The following is a 23,588-nucleotide window of genomic DNA, read 5'->3' as shown; positions in this document are numbered from 1 at the left end:
TCTCTCAAAGTCTTTGACATACTAATTAGGATCATAGCCACTCATGCCCAGTTCTAGAGCTCTGGAGACAAACAACTGCATGGTTTGTTTCCCTGGACTCCTCATTCTTAGCTGTCTTTCTGGTACTTTCCAGCTGCTTGGGGCATCCCTTTTTGGTTCTGTGACCACCTCGTTGGGGGCTCTAGATCCCCATTCTGTCGTGCTTGTCTGCAGTGGGCCCCCATCCTGGGTTTGCCCCACCCTCTGGGAACAGCAGCTGGGTTGCCTGGGGCCTGGGTGTGAGAGAACAGACAAAAGGGGGGGATTAGGGGATTTCTGTACTCGCTCTAAGAGGCAGGAGTTCCCCCTCTGGCGCTGAAGCCAGAGCTAGAGGCTTCCGTGAGCTCAGTCTGCACCCCAGTGCTTGCTTCCACTTCCAGGTTTCCTCTGCACTTTCCCACGGAGGGGAGGCAGGGAGGGCGCTGCTCCTACAGCGGTTCTTCCCCGATCCACCTGCTGCGCCTTTCAGTCTTCCATGGTTGCCCAGGCACCCTGCCCAGGTTTGTCGTCGTAGTCAGTGGGCCAGTCCCATCATGCGGCTCGCTCGGGTGTGCCCATTTCCAGCTGCTGCAGACAGTGCAGAAATGAGCGAGCTTGTTCATCCTCAGACTTGAGTTTGGGATATGTCCCGTACGTGGGCGGGATTCCTGGAAGGGTGAGTTCCTGGTTGTGGAATTGTCAAGAGTGCTTCCCCAACAGATTCTCCCAGTGGACTTAATGTAAGCATATTTGCCTTCTTACTGTTTAAGTCATGGAGCAAGACAGTGGCCTCAGTAACTGCATGCCCCTCCTGTCTCGGGACCTTTGTCTGAATTGTTCATTGAGCCCAGAACATGGTCCCTCTAACTCTAGAGTGTCTTGGGGTAGAAAAGCAAATCCCAAGGAGCAGTTTCCAAATAGCTGTATGTGAAAGCACTAGGAGTTCAAGGTGTGTCCAGTCCCAGTGCACCCCAGCATGTGTCTGTGCCCGAAGGACCCCTGATCTTCCATACATGGGGCAGCACGAGGTGGGTGTGGATATCGGAGACGTGTTGGAACACCATCTTCCTGAGTCTGATTGCAGAGCTGGCAGCTGAGTCAACGTGGGCCTCCAGATTCTGGTCATCTGGACGTAGTGATGTACTGAAAGCAGCTCAGCAGACATCTCTTCTGCGCCCACCCGTCCTGGTTGCTGCCTGCAGGGCTGAGATTAGCCTGGTGGACTGCACGGCTTTTCTGCTCCCCTACTGAGCCTGCCTTCCCAGCGTTCATGACCTCACATGTTCAGTTACAGAGGGCTGTGCAGTCCCTACTCCCCAGGAGGAAGACAGCCCTCCCAATCTAGGGGCAGTCACAGCTGGGAGCATGGAGGGCCCCCTGAGTAAGGCCGGTCAGAGTGCCAGAGCCTGGCCAGCCAGCGAGGGCCCATGTTGGCACGTGCTCTCTGGGGACCTTCTGCCCCCAGGCGCTGTCCTTGTGCTGGCCCAGCAGGGAGGAGCCCGACACAGCCCCTCACCAGAGGGGGGACAGAGATGGGTGGGCAGACAGAGCTGTCGAGAGGCAGGGGAGGAAGAGGTGGCTGCTGTGTGCTGTGGGGGCAGGGAGCTGCCTGCCAAGTGCGGACAGTGAGAGGCCATGTGGCCGGAGTATAGTGAGCAAGGGGGGGTGATGGAGCCAGACCGTGCAGGGCCTGCTGTCCTGTTGTGTGCCTTTCCTGGGGTTGTCATCTACTTGGTGCCTTAGTTCTCTGCCTCCCTCAGAGGCGGAGCGCTTGCGTGTGTGCATGTGGTGCTTTCCAGACACTCGAGTTAAAAGCTGGACAGATTCTCCTCCTCCTCTGCAGAGAGAGGCAACTCGGGCCCTGCACCATGTGAGTGTGGCTGGCCCCTCTGAGGAGTGGCCCGTGCGGCCCCAAGACCCCTGCGTTTGCAGCCCTGGCCCTCGCCTGTGGGTGTGGACGTGCTGATATGGGGTGGTGGTCACAGCTGTGGCCCTAGCGCCTCTGCCAGCCACCGTGCGGCCTCTGCCCTGTGCCTCAGTGTCCTTTTATCTAAAATGGGCATGTGAAGAGGTGTTGCAGCAGCCTGGCTCCCTCATGACAGTCTCAGGGCTTCCCTGTTGGCCTGCCATGACTTCTCATCACACTCAGATGCTTCCTGGTCTGCACGTGAGGTAGAGGGTCACCTGAGTCAGCGCCCCGGCCTGCAGGCTGTTGAGGCACGCAGAGCCCCGCCTGGGGCAGAAGAAGGGCTCAGTCAGTTACTGTCATGACTATATCTGTTTAAATGCACGGTTACTTTGGATCAGTGGTATCAGACTTCAGGGCACCCTGGGGAGCACAGAGGGGTCAGGGCCCTGGAAGCCCCATCTTTAGGAAGTAGGGGACACAGGCTGGGTGGCCTCAGGCCCCACATGGAGAAACAGATTTCAAGAAAAGCAAGTGTGGCCTGCTCCGAGAGAGGCCTGCCTGTGTGGCCTGAGACCGAGAGGGCAGGGCCCATGTGTCGGCCCCTGTGGCCCTGCACAAAGGCTGGATGGGAGGAAGGTGAGGCTCACCCAGCTCAGGGGATGGTGAGAAGGGCATTGAGAATGGGGCAACTGGTGAACAGGGACCTCCCCTCACGCCCGCCTCGCCATCCCCCAGGTCAGTGCCAATGGCAACGTGCTGCGCAGCGAGATCGTGGGCTCCATCAAGATGCGGGTCTTCCTATCAGGCATGCCCGAGCTGCGCCTGGGCCTCAATGATAAGGTCCTCTTCGACAACACAGGCCGTGAGTACCCCGCCAGCCCCACGGCGTCCCTGTGGCCAGAGCGGGCCTCACGCTGAGCTCAGAGCGGCGCTGAGGGGATATTGAGCTGCGTGAGGGAACACGCGGATCTCAAGCACTTGCTTCAGACACATTTTCACGTTGTGGACAAGATAACTGTGAAAACTAATACATTGATACCTGGACATAGAAAATACAGAAGAGTGAAGATCCCAAAGTCAAGTCCCCTTACCGCCCCCCGGGCCAGAGGACACGGGCCAGTGCCTTAGATGTTAAGTTCAGGGAGGGTCACGCAGCAGGTCCGAGACCCTGCGCTACACCATCTTGGAGGGAGCTGCGGGCTCAAGGTTAGGCCTTGTTCTCTCCTCTCCCTGCGGAGCTCCTGTCCCCGGGTGGGGCGCGGGGTCTGGGCTGCTCTAAGGCTGCCCACAGTGGTTCCAGCTCTCACCACCTGGCCTGGAGATGGCACTCGCTGTGCTGGGGCAGGGGCCACAGTGACCGCAGGGCCCGGCTTACTGAGGCTCTGTGTTTACAAACTGGACCGCCAGCCGCGGGAGCAGTGGCCGCGCTGCCGGACTTAACCTCCACGGCAGCAGGACTGAGGGCCTCTGTGGTGTTGGCCCATCAGGGCGGCTCCTGTCCCTGGCTGGCCCGGCCTGCACAGCTCCTCTGTGGGATGGAAAACCAAGACAGGAACCGAGAACCCATGGGATGATGATGGGGGCCAGGGCGCACTGGGAGCCCTGAGCCATCGCCGTGCATCCCCAGCCCGGTCTATTAGTCATTTGGCAAATGTGTCCTGAGCAGGAGCCCTGGCCAGACCCTGAGCTAGCTGCTGCGGACTCCGAGTGAACCAGGCCGCCCAGCCCTGCCCTCAGCATGTGCCCAGTGTCAGGATGCAACGAGGCTTCCAAGGGGCTGAGGAGGGACAGGGGAGATTGTATGGGAACCTGGGCCCCTTGGCCTTTGTGACCCACAGATTTGAGGGGCAGCTCTGTTCTGCCAGGGGTGAGCCCCAGGCAGTGGAAGCGTTGCTGACAGAGTGACCCAGAGGGCCTAGGGTCTGTCCTGCCCTTACCCCTGCCTCCCCTCAGGTGGCAAAAGCAAGTCCGTGGAGCTAGAGGACGTGAAGTTCCACCAGTGTGTGCGACTCTCGCGCTTCGAGAACGACCGCACCATCTCCTTCATCCCTCCAGATGGCGAGTTTGAGCTCATGTCCTACCGCCTCAACACCCACGTGAGTGCGCCCACAGGCACCTGCCCCCGGGGCAGGCTTCCACCCAGACGGCAGTGGGCAGTGTGTGGAGGCCCCAGACAGGCTCCCACCTCCTCCCCGGTGGGTGGGAATAGTCCCCATCCAGGATGAGTCTCACATCCACAAGGTGACACCCAGGGTAGGCAACAGCTCCCACGGACTGCCCAGGCTCCACAGAGCCCATGTTCAACAGCTTGGGGCTCTGAACTTTCTGAGGGGCCAGACCCCATTCTAGGCAGCCCCAGTGATGTTTTCTGCATTTTCACAGATGCGCATCGGTCTCTATGTCCATCCTGGTCTGGCTGTGGACTCCTTCCATAGGGCTTTGGCATGCTGGGCTCACACCTGGGCACATGGTCCCTTTCCCCAGGCCTCAGTTTCCCCTCTGTGAGATGGGCCTCTGTAAAATGACCATGCGTGAGTGCCACCTTCACTCTCCCCAATAGGTGAAGCCCTTGATATGGATCGAGTCCGTGATTGAAAAGCATTCCCACAGCCGCATCGAGTACATGATCAAGGTGCGTGCCCGTCCCACACACAGCGTCAGCCTGGGCCACGGGCAGTAAGTGGGGGGCTGGTGGATGGCCCTGCCTGTTCAGGGCCTTTGGCACAGGGTCCGAACCAGGCAGGGGCCCCATGGGGCTCTGTGCTCCCCATCCTGGGAGGTAAGGCCCGTGGCTGATGCTTGTGCTGCCTCACTGTGAGCCAGAGGGAAGGACAGGGAGCCCTGACGGTCAAGGGGACTGGAGGGCATAGGGAGAATCTCAGGTGGGTGAGAGGCTGTGAGCTGTGCCTGGAGGACTGGGGGTTGGCGTGGTGGGGCCCCCAGGCCAGGCCAAGGGGTGTAGGGCCCTAGTGGGAGCAGGCGGGGTGGGGACTGGGTTGTCTGACCTGTGCCTTCCACAACCTTGGCTGCACTGGTCTCATCTCCAGGCCAAGAGCCAGTTCAAGCGGCGGTCAACGGCCAACAACGTGGAGATTCACATCCCCGTACCCAACGATGCCGACTCCCCCAAGTTCAAGACGACGGTGGGGAGTGTCAAGTGGGTCCCCGAGAACAGTGAGATCGTGTGGTCCATCAAGTCCTTCCCGGTGAGCGCCCTTTTCAGTGGGATGCCCCTCTTAACTTCCACCCACACCCCACCTGCTCCCTTTGCCCATCACAGTACAGTAGCCTTGAAGGGCCTCGATCCCCACCTGGGGGTTCTGGGGGGCCAGCAGAGGAGAGCCGAGGGCTGGCCGAGCAAGGAGGGAAAGCTGGAGCTGGCAGAGGCAGCTTGCGTGTGACCAGCCTATCTCCAGGATCAGGGCATCCCCCCCCCCCCCCCCCCCGCCGCCCTCTCTCCGACACTGGTTCAGAACTCAGCTTCCCCCAAGGGGACCAGACTGCCTCGAGGCCTGAGCAGTGTGGGTTTCAGGAATCCAGCACCAGCTCCAGGAATGTCGAGCACTTCATGCTGGCATAGCTGCCTGGCTTGTGTTCAGGATTTTCAGCACTGGAGTCTGGGTTTGCAGCAGAAGTGCCCAGAGAGCCTGGAAGGTGGATGTGTGTTCCCGTGCCGATTATGGCCCATTGCCTTTTTCTCATTATAAACAAGATGGAGCTCCTTTTTTTATGTCTGAGGGCCATTTGCATTTCTTCCTCTGGAAACCATAGCAGCCATCTCTTGCTCATTTTTCTTTCAGGTTTGGTCATTTTCTTTGTTTCTGAGAGCTCTTTATATATGGGCAAGTTGAGCACTTTTTCTTTGATGTAAGTCGCAGATGGTTTTCCCCAATTTAATGTTTATCTTTTGGCTTTGTTTCTGGTAGTTTTTGCTGTGTGACCTTTTTTGATTGCTTCTTTGTTTCGTTATTATTTAATATAGTCAGATTTCCTGGTCTTTTTATTGCATCTGAATTGTAAGTCATGCTTTGAAAGGCTTCACCATTCCCAGATGTAAAGGAATTCACCTATATTTGCTTCTACAACCTGTACAGTGGCATTTTTCACCTTAGATTTTAGGTGCTTTCAGAACTAGGTCTGGTAAATGGGGGGAGGTACAGGTCCAGTTTTATCTTTTTCCAAATGGCTATTCAGTTTTTGAACATCGTTTACTAAAAAGTCCCATCTTTTCCCCTGTGGTTTGAAATGCCATGTTTATTAAATATCAGATTTTCACGTGGCATTAGATCTCTTTCTGAATGTCCTATTGTCTCTCTGTCCACGCAGCAAGGCCATATTTTAACTCAGAGCTTTATTCTCTGTTTTAACATCTGATAAGGGCAGCCCCCCCACCCCCACACACACACCCACATCGCTTGTTTGTTTCCTGGTGATTCTTCCTTGCTTACTTGTTTGGTGTTCCTTATGAATTTTAGAATCAGTTTGTTTGCACTAAATTTATAAGTCGAGTAGGAAGAGCTAACACCTTTATGAGGCTTTGTGCCTGTCTCACCTCAGTGCTTTGGGGGCCGTCTTCATGTTTACCTTATACACCTCACATAGCCTCTCCCTTGGTTTAAAAAGTACTTTCATTGAAATACAACATGCAGAAAAGTAGACAGATGAAATGTGGACAGTTCGATGAATTTCCTCAGGGGGGACACATTCATGTGCCTGGAACCAGATGAAAGCCGCAGAACTGCCCGCCCTGTCCGCCCCCCCCGCCCCGTCCTCAGGAGCCCCCAAAGTTCCTGCCAGTTTGTCCATCTCTTGTTAAGATGAGCCTTAAGTCAGTGTTCTGTTGAGTGGGGTCTTGTCTTCCGCCGTGTCTTCCAGCAGGTAGCCGCTGTTTGCATAGTAGTTTCACGCCCTGGTTCCTTACCGGGTGTCTGCTTTAGGGTAGTTTTTCTCTCAATCCCCGTGGGTTTTCAGATATTCTTTTGTATCATTTGCAGCCAGATGCAGGTTTCCCTTCTCCTCTGCTCTTGGGCATCTGATGGCTCTGGTACCTCCTTGCTTCGTGGGCTGCTCTCTCCGGGGCCTGTAAGTGGTGGTGGACAGTGGCCTCTGGTCTTGCCCCCACCCGGAGACACAGCCAGGTGTCCCCTCCAAGTGCGACGCCACGTTGGGCCATGGACTCGATCCAGCCCTGCTTTACTGCGGTTTTGGCACAAATGGGTAGCAGACTTACCCAGGTGCCCCTTCAGTGTCTGTGAGTTCAGGTCTGTCAGTGGGTGGAGCTGGACCATCCCTGCATTCTGTAAGCTCCACCCGTTCGAGGTATCTTTCCTTTTCAATGCACCGTTGGATTCTATCGATAAGATTGTACATAACATTTTCACTTTGATAATCATAACGGAGGTTGATGTTTTTTTGGTGCGCTGTCTGTCAGGTATTCGTGTTGTACCTGCTTCGTAATTACTCTGTGTCCCGTCTCCGTGCTGCAGAACCGTTTAAGTGGCCGGGACATCGTCTGGTCTTGAGAAGGTTGATAGAATTTGGCTATGTGACCTTCTGGATCTCGACTACTTTCTCCATCCCTTCTCTGGAAATCGGGTCCTTCAGAGTTTCCATTTCTATAGGAGACTGTTTGGGTAAATTATATTTCCCTTCAAAATTATCCATCCTAACCAGGTTTGCCAAGTTGGAGAAAGTGGTCTTTTTTTTTCTTTTCATTCACTTATGATGGTTACTTCTTCCTTATTCTTTCTTCTTGTGTGTATTTGGGTCTGCTGTTTCGCTGGATAAGGCTGCCTAGTAGCTTGTCTTTTTGTTTTTTCTTTCCAGGTTTGTATTTTAATTTTGTTATGATATTTTTCTGTCTTTTATAAGTCTTTAATTTGCATTTCTTCATCCTTTCTTTGTTCTAATTTTTCAAGTTAGATATTTTCATTTGATGATTTTGCTTTAAAATTTATATTAATCCAAGTATTTATATTAATCCAAGATGTTCCTCTAAGCCCTGCCTTACCTGTGTAACCCAAAAATTCTGACATGTAATATTTTACTTGCTCATCTAGAAATTCTGTAACTGGATAGAGAGTTGGTTGTTGTTGTTTTTTTAAAGATTTACTTATTTATTTTAGAGAGAGCAAGCATGAGCCTGGGGGCGGGGCACAGGGAAAGAGAATCTCAAGCAGACTCCCTGCTGAGTGTGGAGCCCAATGCGGGGCTCGATTGCAGGACCCTGAGATCATGACCTGAGCTGAGGTCACGAGTCAGACGCTCAACCAACTGAGCCACCCATGCGCCTCGGTGGTTCTTTTTAAATTTCCTAGGGGGTGGGCCTTCTGATTTTCATTTCTCCTCACCACCGATTTGGAGCACTAAAGCCAGAGTGTTATTCTTACTGTTTCTACTTCCGGGATTTCTCCAAGTGTCCGCTGTGTGCTAACAGAAGGTCGAGTTTGTAAATACTGCAGGTGCACTGGGGAGGAAGACGAGGCTTCTGTGACCGGGGTAGGGAGCCCGCGAGGTCTGCCGTGACACAGTGGCGGCGTCCACCCGGTCAGCACTGCCTTCCTCTGGTTCCCTTTGCACGTCGCGTAGCATCTGCCTGACAGAGGTTGCCGCCCTGTTAGTTGGCGCTCGTAGACACTCGTGACTATGATACCTTCCCTGTGGATCATAGGACTGCAGCCGCTAGGACCGTGGCCCTCCCTTCCTGCCCTGACGGCAGCCCCTGCGGTGTTTAGTTTGCCCGTCGCTGGCGCGCCTTCACCCGCTCTTCTGCTGGCGTAGCTTTTGTCCGCTTTCGCGGCCCAGAGCTGTGTTTTGGTCTGTGAGCCAGCCTGTCGGTCTTTCTGGTCCGTGCGAGCATTAAACCCGTTGACATCGACACGACGGACCCAGGGTAGGGGAGCAGACTTCCACCGCTCCGCTGGGAAGGCCCGCCCGTCTGCATGTGCTTTTGCTTTCATTTTCCCTTTTGTCTTCATGAGGCTCAGATTTGGGGTCTGGTTATTGTCTCATACACAGGCTGGTGGAGCTGATTTTATTCCTTTGCCGCCTGCTTTGTCTGCTGCTGGGACCACATTATTCTCCCCTCGTTGTCCCAGAGTCTTTACTCAGCACATGTCCCTGACTCGGGCAGAGCCCCCGCTCTCACGCTGGCCCCGGCGCTGGTGAGCATACTGGCACCATCCCAGGGCGAGGAGCCTGAGCGCGGCCCTGGGGAGCCGGGGCTCGGCTCTGCTCTACCCGAGACGTGCAAGGACGGCCCCCGGCCCTGGTCGGCAGCCACTCCTGCCAGAGCCCTGGGGATCAACAACTACAGGGTCCTGGGTGTGGCCAGAGCTGTGCTCTCTTTGCTCCCCACTGCTCTAGGTGAGATGCACCGGGCCCCTGGACAACCAGACCGAGATGCCTTCCTCCTGTGCCGGACTGGCCTTCCAGGCCTTCCTGGCCCTGCCTCAGGCCCCGTCTCTAGTCACTGCTCAGCCTCTGGGGCCAGAGCTGCCCCCTTCCTTACCCTCTGGGACAGGACACCAGTCCAACTCATCAGTCAGCCCCCGGCCTCGGTCTCTTACTTTTGTTACCTCCCTCTGTTCACCATCCCTCACTTTGACCTTTCCCCCCTTGCTTGCACACGCCGCCTGCTGGACGTTGGGCATGTGGGGGTGTTCACTCGGACTCTGGCCTGGGCAGGGCGCACGTGTCCCATGGTGGCACCTGCACTGTCCGTATGTCTGTGCCCCCTCTTCCTTCCTGAGGCCTGGCCTGTCAGGCTAGGCTTCCTTGAAGCAACTAGTCCTCCCTCCCTGAGAGTTTGTGAAACTCTTGATTCTTGGAATTCACTGGTTTTCCCCAGCATGCCTCTGATCTGCCCGGCTCGGCCGGCAGGACAGTCCGTGAGGCCTGGGGTAAATATAAGTGCGTTGGAGGAGCTGAGACTCTGGGTGACCACAGCCACGCAGGAAGGGGCTCAGTGGCCAGGCCAGCAACCTGGAACTCTCTGGGGTAGCTCTTGGCCTGACCATCTCTACCTCGTGTACTCCTCCAGGGGGGCAAGGAGTACCTGATGCGGGCCCACTTCGGCCTGCCCAGCGTGGAAGCGGAGGACAAGGAGGGCAAGCCCCCGATCAGCGTCAAGTTTGAGATCCCCTACTTCACTACCTCTGGCATCCAGGTACACGTGGCCGGGGTCGCCAGGGCCCCGGAGCAGACATGGGCAGGCCCAGGTGTCCGTCCCGGCTCAGAGAGCTGCAGACGACAGCTTAGGCGAGGGTGCTGGTCAGTCTGTCCCGGGGCCACCGCGGTGCTGCCCTGCTTCTGCCTCTCTCCACACCTGTCAGTTCAGACCTGACCCTGTGTTTCGGCTCCGAGCTCAGAGATTGGTTTGACCCCCAGAACTAGAGTCCGAGCCTCTAGTGTCCACGCACTTTGCCACCATGGGGCCTGTTTTCCTAGGCACCTCCGTGGCAGATCTGTGAGGGGAAGTGAACTCTGGGTCCCCCTCCCCAGGAATCTGCTGGAGGGCCGTGCCTGGGAGTACACACACACCCTGGCTCTTTTCCACCCCTTCCAGCGTGACTCCTCCCTCCCACGGCGTCCACATGCTATGGACAGGCACCCGCCCCTCCCGTGCCCTCCCACTGCCCCCTGCCCATGCTGGCCCACTCCTCATCACAGCCTCCCCTCCCTGGCCTCTGTGGGGAGTGGTGGGGGGACCAGGAGGGGACAGCGTGTACATGCTCAGGGCCCTGCTGCCTGTGCCCTAGGTGCGCTACCTGAAGATCATCGAGAAGAGCGGCTACCAGGCTCTGCCATGGGTCCGCTACATCACTCAGAACGGAGGTGCGTGCAGCCCGCCCGTGCGCGCTACTGAGAGGGTGGTGCGCGTGGAGCAGCCCCAGGGTTGGGGGGGCGGCCCCTCCCCCACAGGTACAGTGCAGAAAACCAAGGCCTCCCTCCCTGATTCTAGATTACCAGCTCCGGACCCAGTGAGGGGCCATGCGGCCAGCGCCCCCGGCCCCGGCGCTGGGGCTCCTGGCGGAAGCACCAGGAGGAAGCACCTGCCAAGCCTGCTGGATGGAGGAGGGGCACCCCTGGCCACAGGCCACCCTCCCGGCTCCTCCCGGGGACCCCTCCTTTTCCAGGCACACCTGCTCTGCCGTTGCCACTCTCGTCTCTGGGTCCCTTCTTCCGGAAGAAGCTCATCTTCGAGAAGTCTTGTCTCTCTGCCCCCTGAGTCAGTTTGAGGGGAAGGAAATGAAATCTTTCCCTCTAGAGATCAAATACAGCCTTCTGTGCTGGTTAGCTCCCAGGCACCACAAAGAGGGGAAGTGCTCACCCGGCCGCTGGCTGCACACGGCCTCTGGCCAGGCTGGCCGGGCCGCCATTTGGTTGCCATTCTGTTGAATGTTGTAGGTTCATGAGTGTTCCTAATTTCTGTCTCGTTCGTTCCTTGTTGTTCACGTGAACCTCACTGTCCACGCCTCCCGCCCCTTGTCCTGAAGCTCTCGGGCAGCACTTCGTGAGGGCAGAGTGCCCTCCTCCTCAGCAAGGCCCACATGACACTGGGTTCCCTCCCGTGTCTGGCCCAACCCTGGCCCGCGCCTCTCGGTGGAGGCTCGTCGCCTTTTGCCCGAGGCTTCGGCGGAGGTGCCTTCCCAGGGTCCGCTGTGCCGTGTGAGGCTGTCACTCAGCCGCATCAGTGTTTGTCCCCCCAGGGAAGTGGCGTCCAGTGAGGACTGCTGGCCTTGGAGGGTTGGGGGCACAGGTCATCCACATCTGTGCTTGGTCACCCACCACCACCCTGCCTGTGTTCGTGTCACGATTACATTAAAGTCCATTACGGAAACACGCCGCCTGCTTTCCCTCAGACGCAGCACGTGGCCGACTCCTCCTGGGTGAGCAGGGGCGGGTGCAGGGCTCCCATCACCCCCCGCCCCCCGCCGGTCTTCCTCAGTGTGCTCCTCAGAGCAGCGGCATCAGTGTCCCCTTTGAGCTCATTTGGAACGCACATTCACAGATCCACCCTGACCTGCCGAGGCAGAGTTCACAGGTTCCACGGATTCGCATGTGCGCTGGAGTTTGAGAACCACTGCCTGGTCCACAGAGGGGACCGTGGGGGGCGCACAGGCAGGAAGCACCCTTCTTCCCACAGCGGGCACCTGCCTCACACCCCCCCAACGTCTGTGCCGCTGGCCCTGCCTGGATCACCCCCTCTTCCTTCAAGGGCTGTGCTCCCCTGGCCCTCTCCCATATCACCAGCTCCCCCTTGGAGGACTGGTGGGCATCAGCCCAAGTAGGAGCTTGGCCTTTCAGCTGCATTGAGTTAAGGATACCACCCTGGCCCAGGGCTCAGGCCAGAGCTGCTGGAGGTACCCTTGATGCCCCCTCCCTCACTGCCCACACCCACATCCACAGCCTGGCCTCCCTCCAGAAGAGACCGTGGGTCCAATAGCATTTCCCATCCTCACTGCCACCCCTGGAGGCCAAGCTGCAGCCTCCAGAGCCCCTGTGGGACAGACACAGTCATCCGCAGCATAGAGGGGGGGGCCCTCTGTTCCCAGCAACGCTTAGGACACGGTTGTCTGCAAGCCCTCCCGCTATTAGCGCATGTGTATGTGATGTTTAATTTAGTATATGTAAGAGACAGACTGAGAATGGGGCTAAGCATCCATCTCAAGAAGTCAGAAAAAAAAACAAGAAGCCTAAGAGCATAGAAAGAAGGAAAAAACAGCAGACACGAAGGAAATAGAAAACATTCAATGAAAAGCAGAACCACAAGTTGGTGCTTGTAAAAGATGAATGGAATTCAAAAGCTGCTAGGAAGTTGAATCAAGATGAAAAGAAGGCACAGGTCGCTGTCACTGGGAATGAAAGATTACTACAGCTTTTCGAACACGAAAGAGGTTACAGCCGGACAGCCACCACCTCACAGGGCATGCAGGCTGTCCTGTGCCCCCGGAGCTCCAGCCACCTGGGGGAGGGCTGTCCTTGTCTAAGCCACCCAAAAACCCTGAAGGGGGCGAGGGATGCTGGGAGCGACTTTGTGCCAGCACCCTTGAAAATGTTAACTAACATGGGTAAATTCCTAGAGAACAAAACCTGACTCAAAAAGAAAAAAATATGAGTAGTCCTATGGCTACTAAAGAACCAGAACTGGTCAGAGCTCCGGGTCCAGAGGGCTGTATTAGGAGAGCTCTACCCAGCACTCAAGGGGAAAAAAGAGAATTGAACAAACACTCACGGAGAGTAGAAAAATAGGAAACATTTCCTCACTCATTTATGAGACCAGCATTTCCTCGAAACAATATGAAACAGGAAAATTATAGACTAATCTCACTGATGGCCATAGATGTGAAGATCCTAAATAAAATCTGAGGGGAATTGGCCATGTATACAAAGGACATAACCTTGTGTCTAAGGTTAAATCTTAGGCAAAATGGTTTAATGCTGGAAAATGCATTAATCGAATCCACTACCTTAAAAAGAATAAGGGAGGAAAACATTTATGATCGGTTCAATAGGTGCAGGTAAAGGGTTTGATAAACATTCATGATCAAAAAGAATAAACAACACATGCCAACTCCAAACTATTGACAATGGTACCCCCCCAAAATGAAGTACCTGGGATTAAATAAAAAAATACACAAGGCTCTCAAACTTTATGGAGGGTGTTCAGGGAAGACCTACAAGGAGAGGGGGGCACATCCTGGTTATAGAATGGACATCTGTACCAAAGATGCCAACATTCCCTGTGGTCGGCAGAGTAACAGGCTCCCCCCCCCCCCGCAAAGATGTCTGCGGTCCCCAGAACCTGTGAATATGTTAAATTACATGGCAAAGGGGATTAAATTTGCAGATGGAATTAGGGTTGCTAATCCGCTGACCATATCAGGGAGGTTACCCTGAACCATCTGGTGGGTCCAATGTAATCACAACGGTCCTTAATAGCAGAAGAAGGGGACAGAAGAGGGAGAAGCAGAAAGCGGTGGTGTGGGAGGGACCCGGTCTGTGGTGGTTGGCTGTGAGGGTGGAGGAAGGCATGGGCCAAGGATGCAGGCCGCCTCCAGAAGCTGGAAAAGGATGAGACAGATTCTCACCAGAGTCTCCAGCAGGAACACAGCCCCGCTGACACCTTGGCTTTAGCCCCGTGAGACCCTTTCAGACCTCCGACCCCCAGGATTTAAGTTAATAAATCTGTGTCGTTTTATGTTTGTGATAATCTGTTACAGCAGCAATAGAAAACGAATAGACATCAAAACTATGTATAGGTTGAAGACATTCCCATTCAAAATCCCAGTCAGGTTTTTGTGGAACTTGATAAGCAAATTCTAAAATTTACATGGAAGGTCAGAGCCAAGAATAAGAATCTTGAAGAATAAATTGGGGCACCTGGGTGGCTCAGTCGGTTAAGCGTCGGACTCTTGATTTCGGCTCAGGTCATGATCTCAGTGTCGTAAAATCGAGCCCTGCGTCGGGCTCTGCATTCATCGGGGAGTCTGCTCGAGATTCTCTCTCTCTCTCCCTCTGCCCTTTATCCCGCTTGCGCGTGCGCTCTCTCTCTCTCTCAAAGAAAGCGATGACCTATTTGGGCATCAAAGCCTACTTCATCTATAGTAATTAAGACACATACAGTGTGATCGCTTTAGAAGGAAGTTCAGAAACAGACTTCAGTGAAACTGTTCTTTAGGGATGCTTCCATCGTAAGGGGCAAATCTAAAGAAGAGGAAGTCAGAATGGGTCCACCTTGGGCGGCAGAGGGGAAGGCACAGGGGGCTCCGGGGTGCTGGCCACTTGGTCTTTCTTGAGTGGCTGGTGGTGACAGGGGTGTTTGCCTCATAATTCTGTTGAACTGTATGTTTATGTTTTATGAATTTTACAGTATGATGTTATAACGATGTTTAATGCATCAAAAATCAGATGAATTTAATGCCACTTAACAGTTCCTGACAAAAAAAAGATGGAAAACCCCCAATTCATTCTTTTAAGCAGCCGGCACTTGAATGCCAAAACCAGTTAAGGATGGTAGAGAAGAAACAGTGGGCGAAACTTACTTACGAACCACAAAACTCCTAGACAAAATCTTAGCAACCAGGATGGAGCAGCGGGTAAATAGTATCATATGCTGTGACTAAGCGGGGTTGAACCAGGATCATGAATGGGCTCCTCAGAGGCCACTCAATCCCTATAACTCATTCCACCACCAAACCAAACCATATCCGTACGTTTGAGAAAGAAATGTTGCCACAACAGACGTCCCTAACCGACAGCAATAGGAGGGAGCAGCTTCCCTACAACAAACGATCCCATTTCCCACCAAGCATCAGAAAGTGCCCCTCTTGTGGCAGACAAGCAGGGAAGGAGGGCTCGCCTGGTGGCTTTTTCTCTAGCAACGTGCACAGTGGGCAGGAGGGGCCAGGACCCGGGGCCCCGAAGCCCCTGTGATGTGACAGGTGCAGCTGGGAGGTGCTGAATCTCACTTAGGGACTAGTGAAAGTGACGCTGTCACTGCCGTCCTGCCGCCCTGGCCCGAGTTCCATCATGCCCCTGCACCCCTCCTCGTACTGGCACAAACGTTCAAGAAGGCTCCCCGCAGCCCTGTAAGAACAAACAATGGGACTCGGCCCAAGCGCAACCAGGGGGAGGAGGGCGGAGCAGCTGTGTGTCCATCCAGGCGAATATTCTGCTCACTCGGTGACCGGCCAGGGCTGGGTGTGCTGACACGGCCACACCCCACAGCTATGCTCAGTGGTTCCCACCAAAGCTGAACATTCACCCAGCCTGCGACCCCACAATTCCACCCCTGGGCATCTACCCAAGAGAAGTGAGCACATGAGTCCCCGAAAAGACATGGACGCGAATGCTCACAGCAGCCGGACTCACGGTAGCCCCAAACTGGAAACACAAACGATGGGGGCCCCACTCAACCCCATAGACACAGCGATGAAAAGGCACAGAGGCCCGCTCCCCGCCACCGCAGAACAGAGCGCAGGCAAGCACGGAAGCGTCTACTCCTGGGGGCAGGAGGCTGTGGACTGGAGGGAACCTTCTGGAATGATGGGAAGGTCCTACATTTTGATCTGGGTGCTGCTCCCGCTCATGTACAAGTAGGTAACACACGCCGCGATGGACATCTAACACACATGCACTTTACACAGTTCATGTGTGTGTCACACCTCAGTTCTTCAAAGCTTAAAAAATAAAAATACTAATAGTTAAAAATATAAACAATATTAATGAAATCATCCAATTGCAGGAGGATGTTGTCCTGTTACTTATATAAAGTTTTAACTCACATAAATCATGTTGCCTATGGCCAACAGTACGTAATAAAGTATAAAGCACGTGAAGGAAGGACTGACTCCCAATTCTAGACAGCGGTACGTTCCGGGGCGGGAGAGGGACAGCTGGAGACCACGTGCGTCCACTGCATCTGTCAAGTTCATTCCTTCTGGTCAGTGGTGCATAAACGGATATTTGTTAAATTATCACCCGTGTTTTTGTGATGGCCCATGATGGCTCTTAATAAAGGTCACAGTTCAGATCATGTTTCTCCCCTGCTCAAAATCCTACCATGGCTCCCCAGTGTCCTCAAGAATAAAACCCCTCGTCCTGCAGGTCCAGCCCAGTCCCCACTCTGGCTTCCACTCACACCCTCCTTCCCTCTGCTCCTGCCACCCCTGCCTCTTTGCCCCAAGCTTGTCTCCCCCCCGGAGCCTCTGTACACGCAGTTCCCTGTCCTGGTGCAGCCTTCTCTCGCTTGCCTTCTCGACACTGACAGTTCAACTCAAATGACATCTTCCCCCTGCCACTCCAGCTTGTCCCTATATGCAATTGTCCTTTGTCCCACATTTTTCTTTGTTCCCCATCTGCCTTGGAAGGCCCCCAAGGGCAGGGTCCCCTGTCTGGTTTGTCACTGCTGTGTCCCCAGGCTCCAGGGCCGTCCTGGGCTGGGACAGGGATCTGTGGACACGCCCACAGGTTCTGCCAGTCCTCGCCACAAGGGGGCGCCTACAGGTCAGAAATCAAACCTAGGACTAGGCCACTGGGAGAGGTGGGCGGGACAGGCCCTCTGAACACCGGGGTGCCCCAGACCCCTGCTAGCCCTCCTGGGGGTTCTCATTGCAGCCTGACTGTGACAGATGTGCAATGGAGGCTTGGAAAGGTCACAGGTTACAGGTTCTGAATGTGCCCCGATGGCCCAGGGGCATCTTCTAGGACCCTCTGGAAGAAGCTAGGGAAGCTAAAGATGGGGGTCGGGGGGACTGGGAGCTCTGATCTCGGGGTGGGGCCTGTGATCCCCACTGGCCACTCTGTCTGGGCTAGAAGGACCAAGTCAAGGCCAGTCAGGGATCAGCTGACCCTCCGAGACTCAGGGAACCTCCGCTCAGGGAGGTTGCCCAGTCCCTGCCTGAGCCTTGCAGCCCCCACGGTACACAGGGGGAACCGAGGCCCAAAGACAGGCCAGAGCAGTCCCCTATGCCCAGTGCTGCCCACCCTACCTGCTTCAGCTGCCCTCTGGGGTGGGGAAGGGGGCCTGGGGGGAGAGCAGCTGGGTGCTCCTCACCCACTTCCTTCCAGCTCCTTATTCAACAAACAGGGAACTGAGTCTGTCCCTCACCCAGGCTCTCCCGGGGTCCCCAGTCCAAAACTGAGCCCCACAGACCAGCTCCCCTTGCTGTGTGACCTTGAGCAGGCTCCTTTTCCTCTCTGGGACTATTTCCGTGTCCACGTTGGGGCTTCTGCAAGCCACTTGGTTAGAAGAAAGAGTTTCTTGAAGAAGGAAGTTCCAGGTTATTGTCAACCAGGTGGGAGCTCTTGGGTCGCCCTCTTTAGGGGCCACGATCCTTTCAGAAGGCGCAAAGACCACGGTGCTGCTGATTTGTCATCGTTTTTCAATTGAGGCGAAGTTCACATGACATATAGTTCGCCATTTTAAAGTGAGAAATTCTGTGGCATTCACAATAATATGCAACCACCACCTCTATCTCATTCCAGAACATTCTATCACCCCAAGAGGAAACCTGGTCCCACGAGCAGTCACTCCCTGCCCCCCGCCCCCAGCACCCTGGCAACTGCCCATCTGCTTTCTGCCTCTGCACCTTTGCCTCCGCTGGACGCTTCGTGTAAGTGGAATTATACGGGGGAATCACTGTCCTTTTGTGACTCACTTCTCCCCCTCAGCAAAATGTCCTCAAGGCTCATCCACGTTGTAGCGCGTGTCAGAGCTTCACTCCTTTCTGTGGCTGAGTGATAGGCCGCTGTGTGGACCTGCCACGTTTGTTCATCCGCTCGTCCGCTGAGGGACGCTGGTGCTGTTTCCACCTTCTGGCCATGGTGACTAGGGCAGCCTCGAGCATGGTGTGACAAATCTCTTTGGGTCCCCGCCTTTGGCTTTTTGGGGTATAAACTTGGGAGTGACATTGAGGATCATATGGTAATTCGGGCTTAATTTTTGAGGAATTTCACTGATTTTTATAAGGTTAAAAGGTCATGGCACCTGGAAATACCGTGCCTGGAAATTTCTGGCAAGTTCTTTTGGATGAGCTCTTTCCTCTGCGCCCACCTGCCTCTCCCATCAGCCCCTGCTCTGCCCCGACTGACCACAGTCCTCCCAGGGACCCCAGCCCACCAACCCCCTGCCCGCCAAACCTCAGAGCAGTGACTATACACTGCTTCACATCCACACACCTACATACTTTCTTTTTAAGATTTTATTTATTTATTTGAGAGAGAGAGACAAAGCAGGGGGAGGAGCAGAGGGAGAGGGAGAAGCAGACTCTGTGCTGAGCGCAGAGCCCGACCTGGGGCTCGATCCCAGGACCCTGAGATCATGACCTGAGCCGAAATCAAGAGTCCAACGCCCAACTTACTGAGCCCCCCAGGTGTCCCTGACCCACACACTTTTAATGCTACTGATAGTTCGTGTATTTAAAATCTACCCAATTTTTTGTTCGCTTAAGTGACTATGTATATTCACTTTTGGATCGAGATTATAACAGGCAGCAAAATGTGCCCAATACTCAGATCTTGTATGAAGACTGATGCATGTTTACCTCCGTGTGTTCAGATCAACACAGAACACCCCCCATCCACCCCACCCCCACAGGCTCCCTCTGGAGGCCTCCCAGAGGGAACCACAGTGCCGTCAGCAAACACCACTGCTTCGTCTCCCCTGTTCTTGAATTTAGACAAACACAATCCCACAGTGTGTCCTGTTTCGGATCTGGCTGTTTTGGCTCGGCTCTGTGCCTTTAAGATTTGTCCATGTCCTGGGGCGCCTGGGCCTCACCGGCACTTAGTGTTAGCAGACTTTTTCACGGCAGCCCTGCTGGGGGTGCTGGGCTTTGTGCACATTCCAACCCCACTGCAATCCGGACCACCGGCCTCGGTCAGGCGCCAGTGGTGTGAATCCAGCGGGGTGCCGACCACACCCCCTTGTTGAGCAGCCCCCTCTGCCCTTGGCTTCTGAGCCACCACCTCCTCCCGTGTTCTCCCACCGCTCCATCTCCACCCCTCAGATGGATCCTTTCTCCACTTGACCTTGAAACAAGGATGTCCTCAGGTCCTCCGGCCTCCCAGGAAAAACCACAGGGTAGACGCGTCCCCAGAAGAACTCGGTGTCTTTCCTGACACCCTGCTCCTCATCCTCACTCTGAGGGGCCTCTCCTGCTTCAGCGAGCATGGGTCTGGCTATTCCATGGCACAAACGGGAAATCGAGGCTCACCTTCCTCCATATCAATCAGCGATGTTCCTGTTCTTTGCACCTCCTGAATCTCCCATCCCCTCCCACCTCCCCTAGCCTGAACCCCTGCACTGGATGAGCCCAGCTTCTGACAGCTCCCAACCCCCCAAGTTGGCACGTACCCCTTCGTCCAGCCCACCAAAGGGATGCTCCTTAACCACGAGGTGCCGGCTCACGGCGTTTCACCAACTCCCCAGCCTTCGTCCCCTGACCAGGCCCAAACCCGCAGGCAAGTCCTCACCCCACCTGGCTCCTCTGCCCTCTCCAGCCCCTCCTTCACCCTCACTCATTCAGGTATTTATTGAGCACCTGCTGTGTACTGGGTCTTGTTCTCAATGCAGGGAGACAACTAGACTGGACAAAACCCCTCCCCTGGGGGGGCAGTGGGGTGGGGGTGACAGATATCTCCATGCTCGTGGCATGTGGGGGCCGATGGGAGCATGGAAGGTCTGGCCCTGGCACGAACTCCCTGTGGAGCCTGAGGCTTGGGACAGGGGGCAGAGGCTTGGCGCCCAGGGTTGGAGCCACAGAGGGTTTTTGGTTTTCACGGCTTCCCCTAGCAGCTGATGGGAGAGAGGAGAGCTCAGGCGGGAGGGAAGCTGGGGGCCAGGGGCAGAGGGCAATGGAGAGAAGAGGTCAGAACTGGGGTGTGGTCAGAGCTCAGAGAAGGCTTGCAGACAGCGGGGCTGCCGGGCAGCGTGGAGGAGCCTCCCACACCCTCTGCGCAGCAAACACATCCGACCTGGGGATTCGGTTCCTCAAAATTGCCACATAGGCACGTGGGCACACAAGGGAGCAACATGCACGCAGAGATGCACACGCAACACACGGACACACACACAGCGCTCAGCACACACACCAACGCAGCTACACAACAGACACATAGACAGGCCTAGCACACAAACACACAACGAATCACGTAACAGGACACGAATACAACACACAGACACACGCTCGTTTTCAAAGCTGGCCTTCAGAAGGACAATCTTTTCTGCCCCTCCTGCTTCTCCCCGCAGGGCCCCCAACTCCCCACTCAGGGCCAGGCCGGGTTCAAGTGTCGCTGAGTCGGTCTAACGTCCCTCTCTGCGCCTCGGCCCGGGCCCGGTCCCGGCCACACGACGCATATCCTGCTCTGTCTGACACACCGGCGTCTCCTTGGGCCACACGGCAGGTGTGGGCACAGGGGAGTCAACAGTGCTTATTGAGCAAAGGGGTCCTGGTCCCCTAAGTGTCCCTTCCCTTGCTGCTGCCCTACTCTCCTACCCTCAAAGCTGGGCTCCCCACTCCCCAACCCCTCACCCCAGCCTAGCTTCACTCCTTGACAGAGATAGACAGACACTCCAGCTCCAAGGGGTCAAGGATGAGCCAGAAGAAGGGCTGCGGGATGCAGTGGCAGAGCTAGAATCGACCCAGGAGATCAGGGAGGGCTGCCTGGAGGAGGAGGCATTAGTACTGGGTTTTTGCAGGTTGAGCTGGAGCTTGCCAGGGGGCTGGGGAATCCTCTAGTCAGAGGTACACCCCAGCAACTTCCTCTAGTGCAGTCTGAGCCCACAGCAGCTCCAGCGGGAATGATCATCAGTCTGGTTCCTCTTTTTTTTTTTTTTTTTCAATTGTGGTAAAATATACAACCTAGGAGTCACCATCTTTAAGCACAGACTCCAGGGGCATGAAGTACCATGCACATCGTTGTGCGTCCATCACCACCACCCATCTCTAGAACTTGGTCATCTTCCCGAACTGAAACTTGTGCCCATTAATTAAACACTAAGTCCCCACCCCCTCCCCCAGCCCCTGGCGCCCACCATCAACTGTCTCTGACTCTGACGACTCCAGGGACCTCCAGGAAGTGGGATCGTACGGTATTTGTCCGTTCGTGACAGGATTTCATGCAGCACAGGTCCTCCAGGTTCATCCACGTTGTAGCCTGGGTCAGAATGTCCGCCCTTTTTAAGGCTGCATAATATTCCATTGCATGTATGCACCACGTTTTGTTCACCCATTCATCGGCTGCAATTCTATTTTTAATTTTTGAGGAACTGCTGTAGGATTGGGTGTTCGCTTTAAAACCGGTGTTCCTCGGTCGTCCCATCTAAGACCCACACAGCCCTCTCTGTCCCTACCTTGGTCGGAAAAGTGGGGGCTCTCCTCCGCTGGGCCCTCGCTTGTTTCACTCATCCCTCAGATCCCGTCTGAGAGGCACTGACTGCTACTGAGCCCATTTCACAGAAGAGATCTGAGGTCAGAGAGCCAAAGGGACATGCCCAGCGTCACTCAGCAGGTCCCAGCTCCTGAGACCCACAGTCTGGGAGCTCCCTCTCCCCGCCAAAGCCCAGAACACTCCCAGCCCCCTGGCGGTTCCTGTCCAGCACCCCCCCCCCCCCCAGACGCTGAGAGCATTTCCCAGCCCACTCCTGGCTCTGCTCCCTTCTGAGAGAAACAGGTTGCCGCTGGCCCAGAAGGCCCTGGGTGGAGGAGCCCGGCCACGTGAGTGGGTGCGTGCGGAGACATGGGATCACGTTGCGGCCCCCACCACACCACCGCTTGGGAAGGGAGGGGCCGTGGGTTCCAGACGCAACAGAGGGGGCCTGGGAGGCGTGGAGGCCGCCAGACCTGAGTGGGACCTGGGCTTTCAGGCCTCAGTCCATCATGTGGGAAGTGGGCTCACGGTGGCCCTTGCCTCTCAGGGAGGCGTCTGCGAGGGGACTTGAGGACGTTGCACGGAAGGCCCCAGCAGGCTGGGAGCGCGGACGCACTCCGAGGCCCTGGTGTCGACATGGACCCCACCCAGCTCCAGCAACTGGTCTTCCCATCAAGCGCTGATTGTGTGTAACGGGGGAGCCCATCCTACCCGCAGCCAAAAAAAATCAGAAGACAGAGAGTGCAAAGGTTCACCACTTAAAATTTCTAAAACCACCCAGAAACCATCCCTAAGAAATTGCCACACATTTTTTCAATGTTTTTTTTTTTTTAATTCAGGTGAAATTCACAACATGAAATGAACCATTTTAAATTAGGTGGACAATTCAGTGGCATTTTGTGCATTCACAAAGCTGTGCAACTACCACCGATATCTAATTCTAGAACATGTCCATCGTCCTGAAAGGAGACCCTGTCCCCGTTAGCAGTCTCTCCCCAGCCCCCTCCCCCAGCCCCCCAGTCTGCTTTCTCCTTGGATCTGCCTGTTCTGGGCGTTTCATATACATGGGATCTTGCTCCATGTGGCCTTCTGTGTCTGGCTTCTCTCACTCAGCACGATGTTTTCGAGGTTCACCCACGTCATAGCCCGTGTCAGGGCTCTGTCCCTTTCTATGGCTGAGTACTATTCCACTGTACGGATGGGCTGTGTTTTGTTTATCCATTCCCCCAACAATGGGCACTTGGGCGATTTCCGCTTTTTGACTGCTGTGAGTCGTGCTGCTGTGAATATTCACGTACATGTATTCACAGAAGCCCCTCTGACACGCGGCTTTGCGTCCTCCCACCAGGCGGTCGCTCAGGCCCCGCAGAGACAGTGCTGATTTATTGAACAAAGTTCCACCTTTGGCTCACATCTGTTGAAAAACATTAAAGACGCCCAAACCAAAGGTGCCCTCACCTCCTTCCCTGCAGATCCTTCCTGTGTTGTGCACAAAAACCCCAGACCTGAGCCAGCGAGGGAAGGACGGGGTGAGCGAGTGGGGGCTGGGGCCTCTGGGGTGAACAGTCCTGGGCTCTGGCACCTTGGGGGAGCCTTGGCCTCTCTGAAGGCAGTGAGGGTGTGGACAGCCTCCCTGAAGCCACAGGACAAGACAGAGGCAGGGCCAGAGACCCTTTCTCAGACCCCAGCCGGCACCTGGGGACTCACTTTTGACCCCAGCCCCTTCCTTCCCGGTGGCTCCGGTCAGAGCCCCAGCCACCAGGACCTTGAGGCCCTCTCCAGCCAC

The 23,588-nt window shown here is 55.4% G+C and overlaps 1 protein-coding gene across 3 annotated transcripts in view; it reads left to right on the top strand.

Annotated features, from left to right (window-relative positions):
- The window catches only part of AP1M1 (adaptor related protein complex 1 subunit mu 1), a 28,572-nt gene extending 16,804 nt beyond the window's left edge, over positions 1-11,768 (top strand). For all 3 annotated transcript variants that reach the window (XM_036095398.2, XM_036095396.2, XM_036095397.2), the window contains 7 exons: positions 2,663-2,789; positions 3,881-4,023; positions 4,488-4,559; positions 4,975-5,133; positions 9,969-10,094; positions 10,687-10,762; positions 10,890-11,768. In XM_036095398.2, coding sequence (XP_035951291.1) covers positions 2,663-2,789; positions 3,881-4,023; positions 4,488-4,559; positions 4,975-5,133; positions 9,969-10,094; positions 10,687-10,762; positions 10,890-10,912 — 726 coding nt within the window. In that variant the 3' untranslated portion in view covers positions 10,913-11,768. The remainder of the gene's footprint in view (positions 1-2,662; positions 2,790-3,880; positions 4,024-4,487; positions 4,560-4,974; positions 5,134-9,968; positions 10,095-10,686; positions 10,763-10,889) is intronic.
- Positions 11,769-23,588: the final 11,820 nt, after the last annotated feature.

This window comes from Halichoerus grypus, chromosome 1 (genome assembly GCF_964656455.1).
Source record: "Halichoerus grypus chromosome 1, mHalGry1.hap1.1, whole genome shotgun sequence".
NCBI classification, from domain to species: domain Eukaryota; kingdom Metazoa; phylum Chordata; class Mammalia; order Carnivora; family Phocidae; genus Halichoerus; species Halichoerus grypus.
The sequence above is the reverse complement of the archived record's forward strand: the minus strand, read 5'-3'. Positions and strand labels throughout refer to the sequence as shown.